General features: G+C 37.2%; 1 protein-coding gene across 1 annotated transcript in view; it reads right to left on the bottom strand.

Moving 5' to 3' along the window:
• Positions 1-15,145, bottom strand: part of DPYD (dihydropyrimidine dehydrogenase) — a 318,409-nt gene that overhangs the window by 176,068 nt on the left and 127,196 nt on the right. Inside the window, exons 8-9 of the mRNA XM_062497926.1 lie at positions 4,822-4,929; positions 1,569-1,738 (exon numbers count right to left, since the gene is read on the bottom strand). Coding sequence (XP_062353910.1) covers positions 1,569-1,738; positions 4,822-4,929 — 278 coding nt within the window. The remainder of the gene's footprint in view (positions 1-1,568; positions 1,739-4,821; positions 4,930-15,145) is intronic.

Here is a 15,145-nt window from a genome sequence, read left to right as displayed (position 1 = left end):
CACCTCACATGATTCTATCATGGCCATTACTAAATGAAGCTACTTTTATTTTACTGTTTTCAAGTCTCATTGCATGACTGGATGAGTGAAAACATTGACAACTTTTAGAAATTTATGCAGGTCTCTATGAAAGATTTTGGTTCAGATTACAGTAAGAATCTGAATAGCACATGAGTCTGTGCAATGGCTTCAGTAATCTCATTGTGTCTAGAACTCTTGACTGAAGAGCAACAGAAGTAAATCATGCACCAAGAAATGCTCCATTACTTTCTTTGCAGCTCCATTCCCCTTCTGGAAGATCTAAGGGGCCCACCTTCTTGAAACAGACAACCAAACTGCCATAAATCTCATGATAAAGATGCATTAGATACTGTGCTTTTCTCAAGTCTATAGAAGTGGAATGCACCAAAAGAAATTGAAACAAAAAAAAGACTACCAAAAATAAGAAAACAATCTCAAAAAAAGCTCCTGCAGTACATGTAAGTTGAAGAAGCAGAATAATTTCAAAATGTGCAGATGACCTGATAAATGCCAAAGTGCACAGCCAAACTAAAAACCAAATTGAATGCTGAAATATGTAATGAATGATGTTGTTTCACTGTCATTGGCAGTGATTCAAAGTCAAAAATCACTGTAAGCAATTGGAAAGGGAAAAAGGGAAAGAGGGAAAGAGGGAAAGAGGGAAAGAGGGAAAGAGGGAAAGAGGGAAAGAGGGAAAGAGGGAAAGAGGGAAAGAGGGAAAGAGGGAAAGAGGGAAAGAGGGAAAGAGGGAAAGAGGGAAAGAGGGAAAGAGGGAAAGAGGGAAAGAGGGAAAGAGGGAAAGAGGGAAAGAGGGAAAGAGGGAAAGAGGGAAAGAGGGAAAGAGGGAAAGAGGGAAAGAGGGAAAGAGGGAAAGAGGGAAAGAGGGAAAGAGGGAAAGAGGGAAAGAGGGAAAGAGGGAAAGAGGGAAAGAGGGAAAGAGGGAAAGAGGGAAAGAGGGAAAGAGGGAAAGAGGGAAAGAGGGAAAGAGGGAAAGAGGGAAAGAGGGAAAGAGGGAAAGAGGGAAAGAGGGAAAGAGGGAAAGAGGGAAAGAGGGAAAGAGGGAAAGAGGGAAAGAGGGAAAGAGGGAAAGAGGGAAAGAGGGAAAGAGGGAAAGAGGGAAAGAGGGAAAGAGAGCCTTTTATAGGCTCACAAGGCGATGTCAGAATCACTGACAATCCTTAAACAACAGCCAGAAGGTATCATTCTAGGATCTAACCATGATCTGAAGAGCCACTTACAGTACTCTAATGGCTGCTTGATTTCAAGATCAGAAAATTTGAGTTCATTTCCTAACTTACAAGAAATTGTATCCCCTGCTTGCAAATGCATCTCTCTGACTTGTCAGGAAACGGATACAACAAAGGAAAATTATTTAAATGCAGAGTATACAAAGTGAGCCTCATCTCCTTAATAAACATTCCTAGATTTTAAGAGCATTCTTGTAAACAAATCCTTTAGCAGACGTCTGTTAAGTACCTATAGCACACTTTCAAGCCACACAGAAATAACGAAGATGCCTTCTCAGAAATGCTGCTATTCAAATTTACCTCTTCTGGGACAGCCCTGATATGAGTGAATCCCTTCCTGAAGGCCACAAACACGCGTCGAGCTCCGCAGCGCAGAGCAGATGTCGCACAGTCAAAAGCAGTGTCTCCTGCCCCGAGTACAATCACAGTTCCATGGATTGATGGCAACGGAGAGTGACAGGCACACATCCCTGAAAGATAAAAGGAAAACCCCATTTTCAAGTAGAGAAACCATTTCTGCATGACAGCTCAAAAGGTACTTGTACTCAAAGCAGTGTAAAATTGCATCTTACAGTTTCCAAGCATGGAGTGTCACTATCAAATTATTCTGCTCCACTGAAAGACATTTTATTCCCCCTTTTAAGATATGCTCATATACATAATTTCATAGTCAGTACTCCAAGCAGCTGCATCTTTCTATTGAGAAAGAATTCAAATGACAACATGTTTGTAGGATTGTGGGTCCTATCTGGTTGAAACTAGAATTATGAGATCTTTTTATTCAAAAAAGTCAGTTTATTTCTCATCAGATTAATTATCCTCCCTAAAAAAAAAAAAAACAACAAAATACAAAACAACAAAACATAACAAAACAACAATAAAAAAGATGACCAGTTGTTGACAGTTATAGTGTTGTGTAACAGTAGACCAACATAAGTCCCCTCAGATTTCTATAAAGCACTGGCACTGTTCTGGCTGTGACATGATTCTCTGAGGCTATTCATCAGCTGAACATGAAGAAAAAGAATATTGTTACAGTAATTCCTAGTTCTTCCACTGGAAGAAAATGTTTAAACTACAGTAGTTTTCAACACATCATTTGTAAAAAGTTACATGGAGAAAAATGACGACATTTTATGTTTATCATCTACAGCTTCTGTCTGATGATTCAATTAAACAAGAAATAGTTAAGTAAAACTGAACTGTGTCTGTTCCCTGGATGAGACTGCACTTCATCACATGTTTAAGTACAAGAAACTGTTGACTAGACAAATGGCTGTAACTTGAAAAATAATGATATAAATAATACAATCTATATTCTCCCCGAGTCCAGGACAGTTGCAGTCAGGAGGCACTAAGATGGCCATTTACCTATTGTACTTTAACTCAAGTATCCTGCTACAACAGATTTTCACATGCAATTGTGGAACACAAGTATTATTGAAGTAAATAATCCTTTTCATTTAGACATATAAGCAGAGTGAGAAACAACATCCTAATACAATACACCTATTCTCTCTCCATTTGAAAAATGCTTAATGTACGACAAATGCTATAATTTCCCCCTCCCACGTATGTGGCATCACATTTACTATTTATTTAATAGGATTCTTAGTCGAAAATCCTCTCTAAACTTTTCTCATTTATTTTTAGCGAACTTAATACTTCATATCAATTGAGCAGTGGAAAAAGCACAAGTGAAGCAGGGAGCTGGCAGCTCAGAGTGCCATTAGAGTATGAGTGTAGAAGGGATCAGTCAGAGCAGCCCACTCTGCTCTTGGGAACACACTCCTAAGGTAAATTCACAGCTATGTATTTGTGAGGGGAAACCCCTTTGGAGGAGCGTATATTAACAAGTGGCTTTCAGAATTAATAAGTAGGCAGAATATGTATTTTACCATGAATAAGTCTATTATTTAGGTAACTATCACAGTGAAAAATAAAAGGAGGATAGAGTAGGATGTAGTACGTGTATATTTTATTTTTAAATTCCAGGCTTTAGAGAGGAAAAGGTGGCTATAGCTACAGACAGACACTAGGAAAATTAAGTAAAAGAGACAATGTTAATTAACAGACAACACCAAAGAGCTTTCTATTACTGTCGATCAGAAAAGGTTAGTTCTTCCAAGTTCATCCTTTTGCCCATTGTAGAGTTAATATAAAAAATCCATATTGTCACATATGCTAGCAAATCAAGAGGGCTACTTAGCAGTATTTTGAAATACATGGATCACAGGATACAGAGCCTCATGCAGGTAACTTACAGCACACAACTGCTACACATCCTCTCAGAAGTCTACAAAGTATCTTTAGTCAAATAGTTTCAAGAGAGGGTTTTTTTGCAGGATTTATTTTTCCTTTCTTAATCTACAAATGTGTTGCACTGCATATTCTCAATCTGTTTTATTTTTAAACAACTCTGTCTTCAAAAAGAAAACCATTTTCTCCCAAATCATTTAAGATTACTTTGAGCTGAAGAAAATAGACAGAAATAAGCATTTGATGAAAACAAAAGCATTTGATGAAAAGAGATGGGACAGATGGGATGCAGAATTTCACTTCTCAAATATTTTGTATCAAATGGGGTAATAAAATTTACTTTTATAAGCAGAATAATCTGTCACAGAATATATATTCCTTAGAAGTGTTTAAGAAAAGTCTCCTAAATAAGCAGGCAATCCTGTATCATGCTAAAAAAAACATTTGAATGCTGAAATTTCAGAAAACCAGTTTGTAGATAAAACAAGTTATATTAAGTTATATGTAAAATACCACATTCTGTCCGAAGTAAAAACAAACACTGTACATTAATTTATTTTTCTTTGTCTGGGGAATCTAGACCATGAAGAAATGGACATTAAACTCACATATTTGGGGCTTTTGAGTTCATATTCAGGGACACTGAAATAATCTGTACTCCTTAGGGAGTAAATGCAGCTATCTCTGTGCTCAAAGAAAGATGTGGAACCATAAAACCAGACTGCATTTGGTGCCTATGAACTGAGCACTTTCTCATTAACTCCTGTCATACTCCTGTTGTCCTGAGTCTTAGACCATAAATTCATTGGGTAAGGAGCTAGTGCTGATTTAAATGTGCCTGTAAAACCTGCAACACACGTCTTGGGATCAAGTAAAAGAATCTATCAACAATCTACAAATCAGCTGCTTGTATAAGTCAGAAACACCTTGATAATATCAGATTTTTTCAAACCATTTTATATATATGCTATTTTTATCAAGATACTTTACAAAGGTGAAGCTTATGTAATCTTTTGCCTATAATTCAAAACAACAAATATCACTAACTAGGGGAAATAATTTGCCCTAAGTTTAGATTTAAATATGTGATTATTCAGTTTATAATCTCTGGGACTAACTTTCCTGACCATGCTCTAGAGGTTGCCACTCACCAAGAAAAAAGCCTGTTCCAGACATATTCAGTGGAAGGTACTTTATAACTGGGTGTGCTGCTTTGTAGCCAGACAGTTCAATTTAATAATAACTGCTAATGACTTACTGAATATGATTATAACAAGAACACAGTACCACACACCTGGTTTACTTGCCATTGCTACCAAAGGTAAGAAGTCTTTAGATGTGTAGAATCCTTGATTCATTGTCAGTCCTTGGAATATACTGGCTCTGTTCGGTTCTGGCAAACCTGAAATAGATATTTTATGGCACATCAGAATTACACAGGAAATTTTAGTAACCAACATATAGTTTGAATTACACACATATTCTCAAAAACATTGTCAATACAAACACTTTTACAAACACTTAGATGTTTCCAAAAGAATATCGCAAATGATCACATCTGTAGTCTGCAGCTTATGTAACTGGTGATTGTTCTAATACTACAGGCACTTGAAAATCAGGCTTCTCAACAATGTGTGCACTTGTAAAACTCATAACAAAACAAATGCAGGGGAAGGGACTAGAGAGCACAGGGTACACAAGCAGATAATACAAATGAGGCAGTAATGAACAGCTTAACTGATGAAGGGAGGAGGACAAATGGCAGTGCTGTATGTCTGAGCTGTGAGTATTTGTATGCCATCATTCTTTTGCTATTCTTGATTATTTCCTCAAAACCCTGAAGTCCTGATTGGCTGACATTTATTCCTGGTTATTAAAAGCACACATTTAGACAGAATCTGTAGGATACAGACGAGGATTTACTTCACAATTATAAATAGCAACAAATACCTTTCAGTTAAAAGAAGGCAGCAAAAAGCATCTTCCAATTATCAAAGAACATCATCTCATTTTGGTATGAAAGGTTGGACAGCACAAAAAGCCAGTCCAGCTGACACACCAGCTAAGCCATTTTATTAATGCAAATGCAATCAGGGTATTTTCAACAGTCTCAACTTTCATATTTACATCTAAAACCCCATAATATTACCAGAAGTATACTAATTAATAATTACATGCTGAAATGGAGCAAATGTCAACAATTTTTCTAAGAAAATATACTAGCACTGAGGAATCCTCAGAACAAGCAGGAGGAGCTGAAGCATACAAAGCAATCTGTGTTCCCTCCATTCCCAGGCATGGAGGGCAGCAGACTAATATTGCTCCTCTTTGAGACATACTGCTCTGAAAAACCCTAATGACACAATTTTAGCATCTACAATAATGCAGAATTGCATGTTGAGGAGCACTTTTCCAAACTTTTTCTTTTTATAACAATTAAGCAACAAAAATATGTCTCATTACAGCATAAAACCAGAACTACATAATGAGAAAACTTAGTAGTTTTTCGTGAGTTACCTATATGAAGGAAGTTTCTTGAACCTCTAGAACTCTGCATGAAGTTACTATAACACTAGAAAAATAAATTGCACTTTTAGATTTATTCCTTTCAGTGAAGCAAAACAAAATATAGTCTCAGTGAATCTAAAAGGCTTACAAGCCAAAAAGAAAATTAAAAAATCCTGAAATTTGATCTCTATTTATAACAAAAAAAGCATGACTCAGTCGCTGAACACCCGACTTTGAAACCAACACTGATCTATAGTTGGATACAGAGAAAAATAAGGTTAAAATATACTAGCACGTCCTGAACTTCAGGACCTTTAAATGCTGTACTTTCTGCATAGACTGGAACTTCAGCTAATGAATAATGGATATCTTAAGAGGCTGCCAGAAATACTTAGAACTATTGGAAGTACAATATGTAAAATGCACTAAAGAAACCATTTTTAAAAGGGCATAGAATTCCCTCTATGTATACATTGCAAAATCATCTATGGCAAGAAGAGCACCTCAGAAAAAGCTCTCAGTGACTGCCTGCAGGCAGTGGACAGAGTGATGCAACCATTTCTATTGAGATATCCATAAACCAACTCAGAAGTCTCCAATTACTCTTGGGAGAAATACTCTTGTCATTAGTGGGATGTGCAGCCTGCATTAAAGATAATTTCCTTTCCTCCTAATCTGTATCTCCATTCAAACCCAAAGAGAAACCCTCAAAATATTTTTTCCCCACTCATCTTTTGCTGCTTTTATAATCTCCTAAGAAAACTATTTGGTTTCTAACAGCATCAGTACTGTAGCTCCCATAGGCTGAATAAAGAGTATAATAAAGGAAGTGTTGCAATGTTCTTTGTCCAGGTTCATCACTAGTTAGGTATCACTGAAATCAAAGGAGTTGGGTAAGAACGCATTGGGTTCAATAATGTTTAGCCTAGCTGATATGACCAAACAATTGCCAAAGAGGTAATCAATAAAAGTGGCATTATCTGCTATTTATTTTACTATTTTCATTTTGCTGAAAACTCCCTGAAAAAAAAAACAGTTTTGTGATATTTACATCTGAAGGAAAGGCAGGGGATTTCTTCTTTTATACTTATAAACACTTAGCACAGATTGAAGCTCTTTGCTAAGCACCTGCTGGAAGTCATATTGTACTGGATTCTGATGCGTCTCCTTTTGCTGCACAGTATTTGCTATTGCAATAACTGCATTTACTGTTGTTAAAATGGAGACATTTAGTGTTTCTTCAAGCCACTAGGCAAGCTAAGAAAGAGGCAGACTGAGGCAGACTGAGAAAGAGATCAAGAACAGGTAAGATTCACTTTAGAGACACCACTTCATAATAAACATCCACCCCACAGAAGTATGCTTTGCAATGAGATCAAATATTGATAAATAGCCAACAGCCTCTTGGGAGAGAGAATATTTAATGAAAAAACAGCTGTAGAGGAAAAATGCAGTTTTGATCAAATGGTTTTAGAGAAAAAATAAAATTTTTAAAAAACCCAGTCACCTATGAAAGACACAATTTAGGTCAAAATAATGAACCAAGAGAAATACTCTTCGAAGATAAATCAGAGAGATCCTTTAGAAAAAGGGAAATCACACTAGTACAGAATTGCCAAGAGCCACCCAAGAAAAATAATGCTTAGAAAAACATAAGGTCTTTCCCTAGCTTTTAGGCTGAAGCCAAGTAAGTCGGTTCTCTGTTCTCCAAATCTGCTTGCGAGCCATCTAAAACACTTTCTTATTATTTGGCATTTTGTGTCCTGACACAATCTATCACTATCCCACATCTCCTGTCTTTAAATACTCTGTATCAAAATCTATTCCTTCCCGAATCAATTTCCTTCCCCAGCACTGAAGAACAGCTCTTTTGAAGGGCAAGCAAGAGGAGGCAGCTCCGCAAGGCAGCTCCCCCGGCGGGGTTTGCAGAGCCTGTGCACACCCTTACACAAGCAGAGGGCTATGCTGAGCCCCTCATCTTCTGCAGCCACAGCCCTGGGCTTCCTGAAGCCTCAGCTCCTTTGCCTGTTGATGCCAGGGAACAAGCTTCTGATATCCAAACCACGCAGTGAAGCCTCATGGGCTGTGGAAAACTGCGTCTACTAAGAATAGAGAAAGTAGAAACATTGTGAAAATAACAGCTTGCATGACAGATCTAGTTCAGCTTTGCAAAATCTAACCTAGACAGTCCCAATCTGGGTCAGGCGCAGCACAGAAAGCAATTCATCTTGATTTCCGACCCCCTGGTTTGCTGAGCTCTGCCTTCCATCTCCAGATGCTCCAGCTATCTTTCAGTAGGCATCGCTACTCTCTTTGCTTCTTTCCTTCATTTGAACCCACAACTCCTTCTCCAGTGTGCAATTCCTCAGCACCAAAGTCTCTCCCATGTATGACACACCATATACTTTCCAAAGTCCTTAACCACTATAATAGTGGCTTTGGAAAACACAGACTTTAACTTGCCATTTTTATATTTGTTATATATACATATAAATATATCTGTGTACAGATGTATCAGCAAAAATATCATCTGCCTCCTATTAGATCTCGTACTCTCTGTTCTCACAGTACTGCTGCATATCCATTTTCTTCATGAAAAGTCTCAAGTCCATTTTTTCCTTTTAAAGAAAATTTAGAAACAATTCCCTAGTCCTCTTGTGATATGAATTGCTAAATGATTAGAGTGAATCTGTCAGATGTACAAGGCAGTACCAGAGTGATGCACAGACAATGTAAGGTATTGGTTTGCAGAGCAGGGCACCAAGTCCACTTGGCTGCTGCACCAAATAAATCCAGGCATGTCAACACATCAATTCAGCTAAGTCTGCTACTACTGTAACTATGAGCCTGATCTGGAAAGGGAAACTAAAGCAAGTACAGGCACTGCATATCTATCTCCTATTTTCATCAAATCCTCTCTCCCCAGCAACAGCTATGCTTCTGAGCCTGAACTTACTGTTTGGATTACTTAAATCTGACATGGTTGGGCAAATTTGCAGTTTCAAATGAACTTCTCAACCAATCTTAATAACTGACACACAAAATAAGCTCTCGTCCTTGATAAGGGTCAAATGTAGTTTTCACTGGCAGCTGACTAAAAACACATCTCCAGACAAAAAAATGAAACTGAGCTGAATGTGAAGGGTAAATATACAAGAGCCTACAGAGACAAAACTAACTAGAGCATAATTTTTTTCTTATTTTCCTCACATCAAAAACTGAAAAGGTTTGTTGCCTTCATTTTTAATTGTGATAATACTGAATTTTGCTGGTGAATGCAATTTGGGCTTGAAAATACCAAGAGCTACTTTATTTAAGTGAATACACTTACTTGGTACATGTTTTATATTGAATCTTTCAAATTTGTTTTTAAATAACGTTGCGTTCATAAATTTATCCAAATTCAATCAAAAGAAACAAAATGTGTTTGACTGGCTATGCACATTCCTTTTTCTAACTTTTAAAATAAAGCAAGCCAAACATCAAACCCCACTTACCAATATATGGATTATTTTGTTTAATGCTCCCTTGCCTTACACATCTGGAGCGAGAAAGTTAGAGGGCAAGGACATCTTTCCACCTTTTTACTATCTCCATGCTTCTGTTTCAGAGTTAAACCAGATTGTTTAAAATCACATTTACAAGGAAAACTTCTTCTGTCCTTCACGGCCTCCATTACAGAAAATCCTAGGATTGGGTAGAAAGCCTTTAACTGTCAGATACTACTGAGAATGAGGAAAAAAAAATCCATGAATACCATACAAAACTGGAGAGAAAAACATGGGATTGATTTTCTGCATATCTGCTCTGGTGACAATGCAAATCTTCTGAAATACTATCCGAGGGGCCGAGCCCAGACAAGCTGAGCCCCAGCCTGCTACTCAGTACAAAATATTTGAGCACAGTCTGGCAAGGAGACAGCACAGATTCTGCACAGCAGCAGTTCTACACCTCTGGCCAGGAAAAGGCTGTGCCCGTTCATGTGTCCCGGGGAAAAGGAGCCTTGGAAGGCTGATGGCCAGAGACTGATGTGAATTTTATAGAGGAAGTGACATTTTCTGATGCATTATTTTTGTTAACAAATTTTGTTTATGTTTTTTGTTTTATTTTTTTTTTAAGGATATGCTAAAGTAGATACAGAGCTAAGGTAATTTCCCTCTGAAGGTAAATTCTAAATCCCCCATTTGTCTTCTGAAAGGGTACTTTTGAATTAACAGAAAAGCACCATTTTGTCCCATGTCCCTGTCTTTGTACACACTGAGCATTCCAACTTGCTTGTTGTGTGCCCATACAAAAATATTTCAGATGTAGCACATCTGATGACATTTCACACTTGCACAGAGACTTGCAGCCACAGGTACCATATGGTTAGCTGTGACTACAAAGGTACATGGCACACTGCAAAATCCAAGCACATAAGCACTACTTTAATATTTGTGAATGCTCTGATCTTCTTGAAGAACTCTCTTTTGTGGGCTGGGGAACTGGAGACCAAAATCTATATATTTAAAGCAGTTTTATTTAATGTAACACAATCCATGATGTATATAAATTGGACCATGAGTTTTAAATATGTTCTTTTCTTGAAGGATAAAATTGAAACTTTAAACTTGCGTAACTGTCAAACTTAAGAGTTTCACTTAGACATGACAGAAACTACTTGCATGCAGTGGGATATGCTCTAACTACTTGTTTCCAAGAAGCCACATTCACTCATATCCATACTGCTAACATTGTTGTCCATGGGTCAAGACTGCACAATTTAGTAATGAACTATACTGAAATGCACAATCCAAATACAGTATTTAAGCTGTGCCCCAGAGCTGATTATACTAAACAGACCAGTACAGCTCATGCTATGACATGCACCATGCGTGGAACAGACAACCATTGGTATCTAGAGAGTAACTGTCTCTACATTTTTAAAGGTTTGATACTGGGCATCTAGTCTTTCAGAAAAGTTGCAAATACTCTGCAAGTGCCCAGCTTTTCTCAAGGTCAGTCCATTAGTGATTATCACTTCAGTAAATACTTTTGAGGCTTGTATTTCTAAAGAATCTCTCTCATTTTGCTGGAGATTTTTTTTTATGGGGACAGCTTTGTTACTTCCTGTTGTGATGTTCAATAGAGTATGTTTTCTAGGTGGTTGATTTTTTTTTTTTTGTTTGATATGTATGTCGATGGAGATAAGTGTTTTAATTACATTTTTAATGTCTATGCTTTTGTATTTTCTCCCTCTCTCCCTTTATTTCCTACTGTTGAGATTACTGCCTCATCTCCACAGCAGGTGGCTCCTTCAAATTTGTTTTCTCTGTAGGCCTGGTATATTATTTTTGTAATATTTTCTGCTCCTTTTCTGTAGTTTTTATTAATGTTTTATTTTCTTTAGAAGAGGTATGCCTGCAAGGTTTTTAGGAGTTATTCCTTAATGATGGCTAAAGGCTTCATTCATAGAAAATTAAAAGTAAAGGGAAAAAGTAAAAGAACTACACAAAGGTTAGCCTTCTCTTACCCTCAAGTTAGAATGAGTAGTGTGTACATCATGTGTGAAAACACCCTTCACACCTACCAGCATGAGCCATACACAATTGCTGCAGTGCATTCTAAATTGAACAGCTCATAGCCATACCATGGCTTTTAGAAACATCTGAGTAAGTAGCTGAACCTGGAAGCAACCCAGTCTGTAGGTCTCACACCTTACTTTGTTGCTAAATTAGACACAGAGACAAGTATCTGAACTCTTGCAAATGGTGAAGAAATAATAGGAGTGAGGGAGTCAGATTATTTATAACAGAATTTACTATTATAATCCAATTTCTCTTTGAGTATCAATTGTCCAAGCACAGCTCAGAGGCAGTCAAAATTGACACAAGTTAGACATCAGAGAGTGCAGATGGGAACGGCAGGCAGAGCTCAGAATCAATCCATGTAAGTGATGGAAATTAGGATTATGACAACACAATCAGTGTTGTCTGCCTGAGCATGGACCACAAACCCTGCAGCCCTGTGGTCTGCCCTCACCACATTTAGTGACCCCATGATCAGATCAGCCTGACATCTAATGTCAGCCAAAGTGTCCGAAGGTGAACCACAACTCATTAGCTCCATCAGATATAGACTCCACCCCTCGTTTGATTTTATTGTAATCAGTCCAGTCTTACTCAAGGCTTTAGTGCACCCTCTACAGCCTACCTCTAGTCTTAACTGCTGGTTTTAATTTTATTATGGTCAATTTATGGGACCTGTGCTTTGAATTTTAATGGGGCAACACTCAAGTAGGACTAAAATAGTGTATTTTAATGAAAAACATCAGTGTTTCAAGATGATAAAACAAAGATCTGGAAAAATTATGTACTAATTCTTCATATCTCAATACCTGGCTATTCATTTAAGCACGATTAAGATCTTGAACTCAACATATTAAGCCCTCATCCTCTAAAAGCACTTTTAAAAATGCATACCTCAGAACTGAAGCATATAGTATCACTGAGTGATTTTTAAACCTAATTCTTTAAAGGATGCACTATAAGAAGTGATTCTAGGTTGCACAAACATATACAGATTTCTAAATTAAGAAACAGATGGTAAATCTTGCCTTTCTTCTGTGTTTGGAAACTGATACTTAATGTTCCCCATATTTGAAGTAATCAAGTTGAGGATGTTAGGAAGTTAGCTGGTAGCTCTGGTGAATGAACTTGCTGAAATGTGAAAATCACTATGAAGCAAACCCTACCACACAGGATGAATGCAGACGTCTGCTTACCTTCCCTCTGGTTCTGTTCTGCCTGGTGTTTTTTATTGCAGGACTTAAAGCACTGAAACACTTTGCTATGAATCTTGATTTGTAGAACATAAGAGTTCTGTAAATTGTAATACAGAGTAACTGAAGAAACATCTGCTGTAAAAAATAAAGTGGAATATTGCTGCAAACCTTTCTTAAGTCATCTTGGCAACATTTATTATACTGGCGACAAATTTGAAAAGGTCACTAGCAAAAATGCATTTAGCAGTCTGAGTCCAATCCATCTCTACCACAAAAATGTATCATTCCACCCAGGAGCAGAGCTTGCTCCAGTCTGCTTGAAACAGAGCTAAACCAGATTTTATCCTGACTGGAATTTGGTCACTTCCCACCACAGACTTGAGCTGTCATTTTTCAGAAGCATTCTTGAACCAGGAAGATCTCACATGCTAATGTCAGCTCCTCTCCCTCTTCCTTTCACAATTTTTTCCGAGCAGTAACCTGCCAAAGGAAAGACTGCGTTGCGGGGGGCTGTGTTTTCTCCAGACACCAGCCAGATAATATTTGCCAGTGTGATACTGCCCCACTCTGAGGAACAGAGTCCCAGTGCTTCCTTGTGTTCAGTAAACATTGCTGAGTGGCCCCAAGGCAAGATCACCTCCTCAGGGACTGCCTATCAGTAACTTGAAGGACACAAGAAAAAATCTATCATCTCAGAAACTATATGTCACAGTAAAGTGATTTTTATCCAATAAGAAAACTCAAATACATAGAAGCGAAAGCAAAAGAAACTGGATTGCGAGACTGGGAGCAACAGACTCATGAAAAGGAAGCAGAAAATACTTCCATACCTATTTGCAATGGAAACAATATCTTTCCCAGGCAGACTCATTACAACTTAACTGTCTAATATGCCCTGTTTATAAGCAGTCATGCTGGTATATTGAAATAATCTAAGCAAATGAAAATTTATAAAAGGAAAACCGAATGTTAGCATAGAACTATCTCTTCGTATCAATTTTTCATTTCAAAACATGGGAAAAAATCTTGAAAAGCTGGATTAATAGAGGCTACATACAATAAATACACAGGGAATGGATAGAATGAGAGCAAAACAGATGATAAACATTCACAAAGAAAAAAACACAAATATTTAGTTGGCATCATGAAGAAAAATAAATACTAAGCCTCTATGCTATCACAAAGCAACAGCTGAAAAAAGCCCATCAAAGGCAGCAAATTCATCTTGTAGAAATATATGAAGAGTAATTAAGTCATTAATATTCTGGAATAACACCTTAGTCAGACCTCAGGCACTGCACAACAAGGAATTTGCCACGAGGTATACTGAGACAACATCAGCTTACACTACCTAAAATCAACCTGCGTTTTTAATGTATTAGGAATATAATAGTCAATAGGTGGTATCTGTGTTGCAATTCTAAACACTGATTTCTATAATACTGTTTCCTAAATTTGATGGAAGAGAGCACTAAAGAATCACAGAAATATCTAACTACAGCCATTTGTCTTAAACCCACAACTATCCTCAGCTGCACACTACATCCACAGCTCCCATTCTGTTTCAATATCATGACAATGAAACAATAGGAATCAATCACAACTTTGCACCCCGTGTAGCTGGATCAATATGAAATATTTGTAAAAACTTACTCCTTCAGGAAGATAATCCCACATGCTAAGTAATATTTGGAAAACGCAGGACCTTCTGGTCATTCCTATTTTTAAAACATTACAAGGATTCATCTTTTGTTTTTTCTCCATAGGTATAAGTCATCAATGTAATTCAGCAAGTAATTCCTGAAGCTAAATAGTAATTAGTACTCTGTGAAATTTCAATATAGGAAAGAAACTTTTTTCCCAGTTCTTTGTTAATGTATTATACTGTCTCATCTTAAATCTTAGCATATTTATATACTGGTTTTGTCTGTATGAAAGAGCAAAAAGACACTATAAAATGTATTCAGTAATTACTACTGTATCATTCGCCTACACTGCATTTTTTAATCACTTCAGGTAAATCATCTCTATATGTATTTTAAAATGATGCCTCAACAAAAGACTTCTAAACATTACTCATTATCTTGCAGCACAGATCTGGAAACCTATCATCAGTGCATTCTGATGAAAAGGTAATAGTTAAATCTTTTTTTTCTCTTTTTCTACAGCACAATATTTGACCTATGACAAAAAAACCCATTCTATCAAATTTCCATTTATTATTTCTACCTGAAGGGCTTTGCCAGCTCACACAAACATAAATCTCCATTTGTCAGGTTTAAACTGCACCTGTCCCAGATGCTATGAGAGTTCATAGCTCTTGTCCCTTAAAAATTATCAAATAGCA

Source organism: Cinclus cinclus, chromosome 8 (genome assembly GCF_963662255.1).
Source record: "Cinclus cinclus chromosome 8, bCinCin1.1, whole genome shotgun sequence".
Classification (NCBI taxonomy): Eukaryota; Metazoa; Chordata; class Aves; order Passeriformes; family Cinclidae; genus Cinclus; species Cinclus cinclus.
The sequence above is the reverse complement of the archived record's forward strand: the minus strand, read 5'-3'. Positions and strand labels throughout refer to the sequence as shown.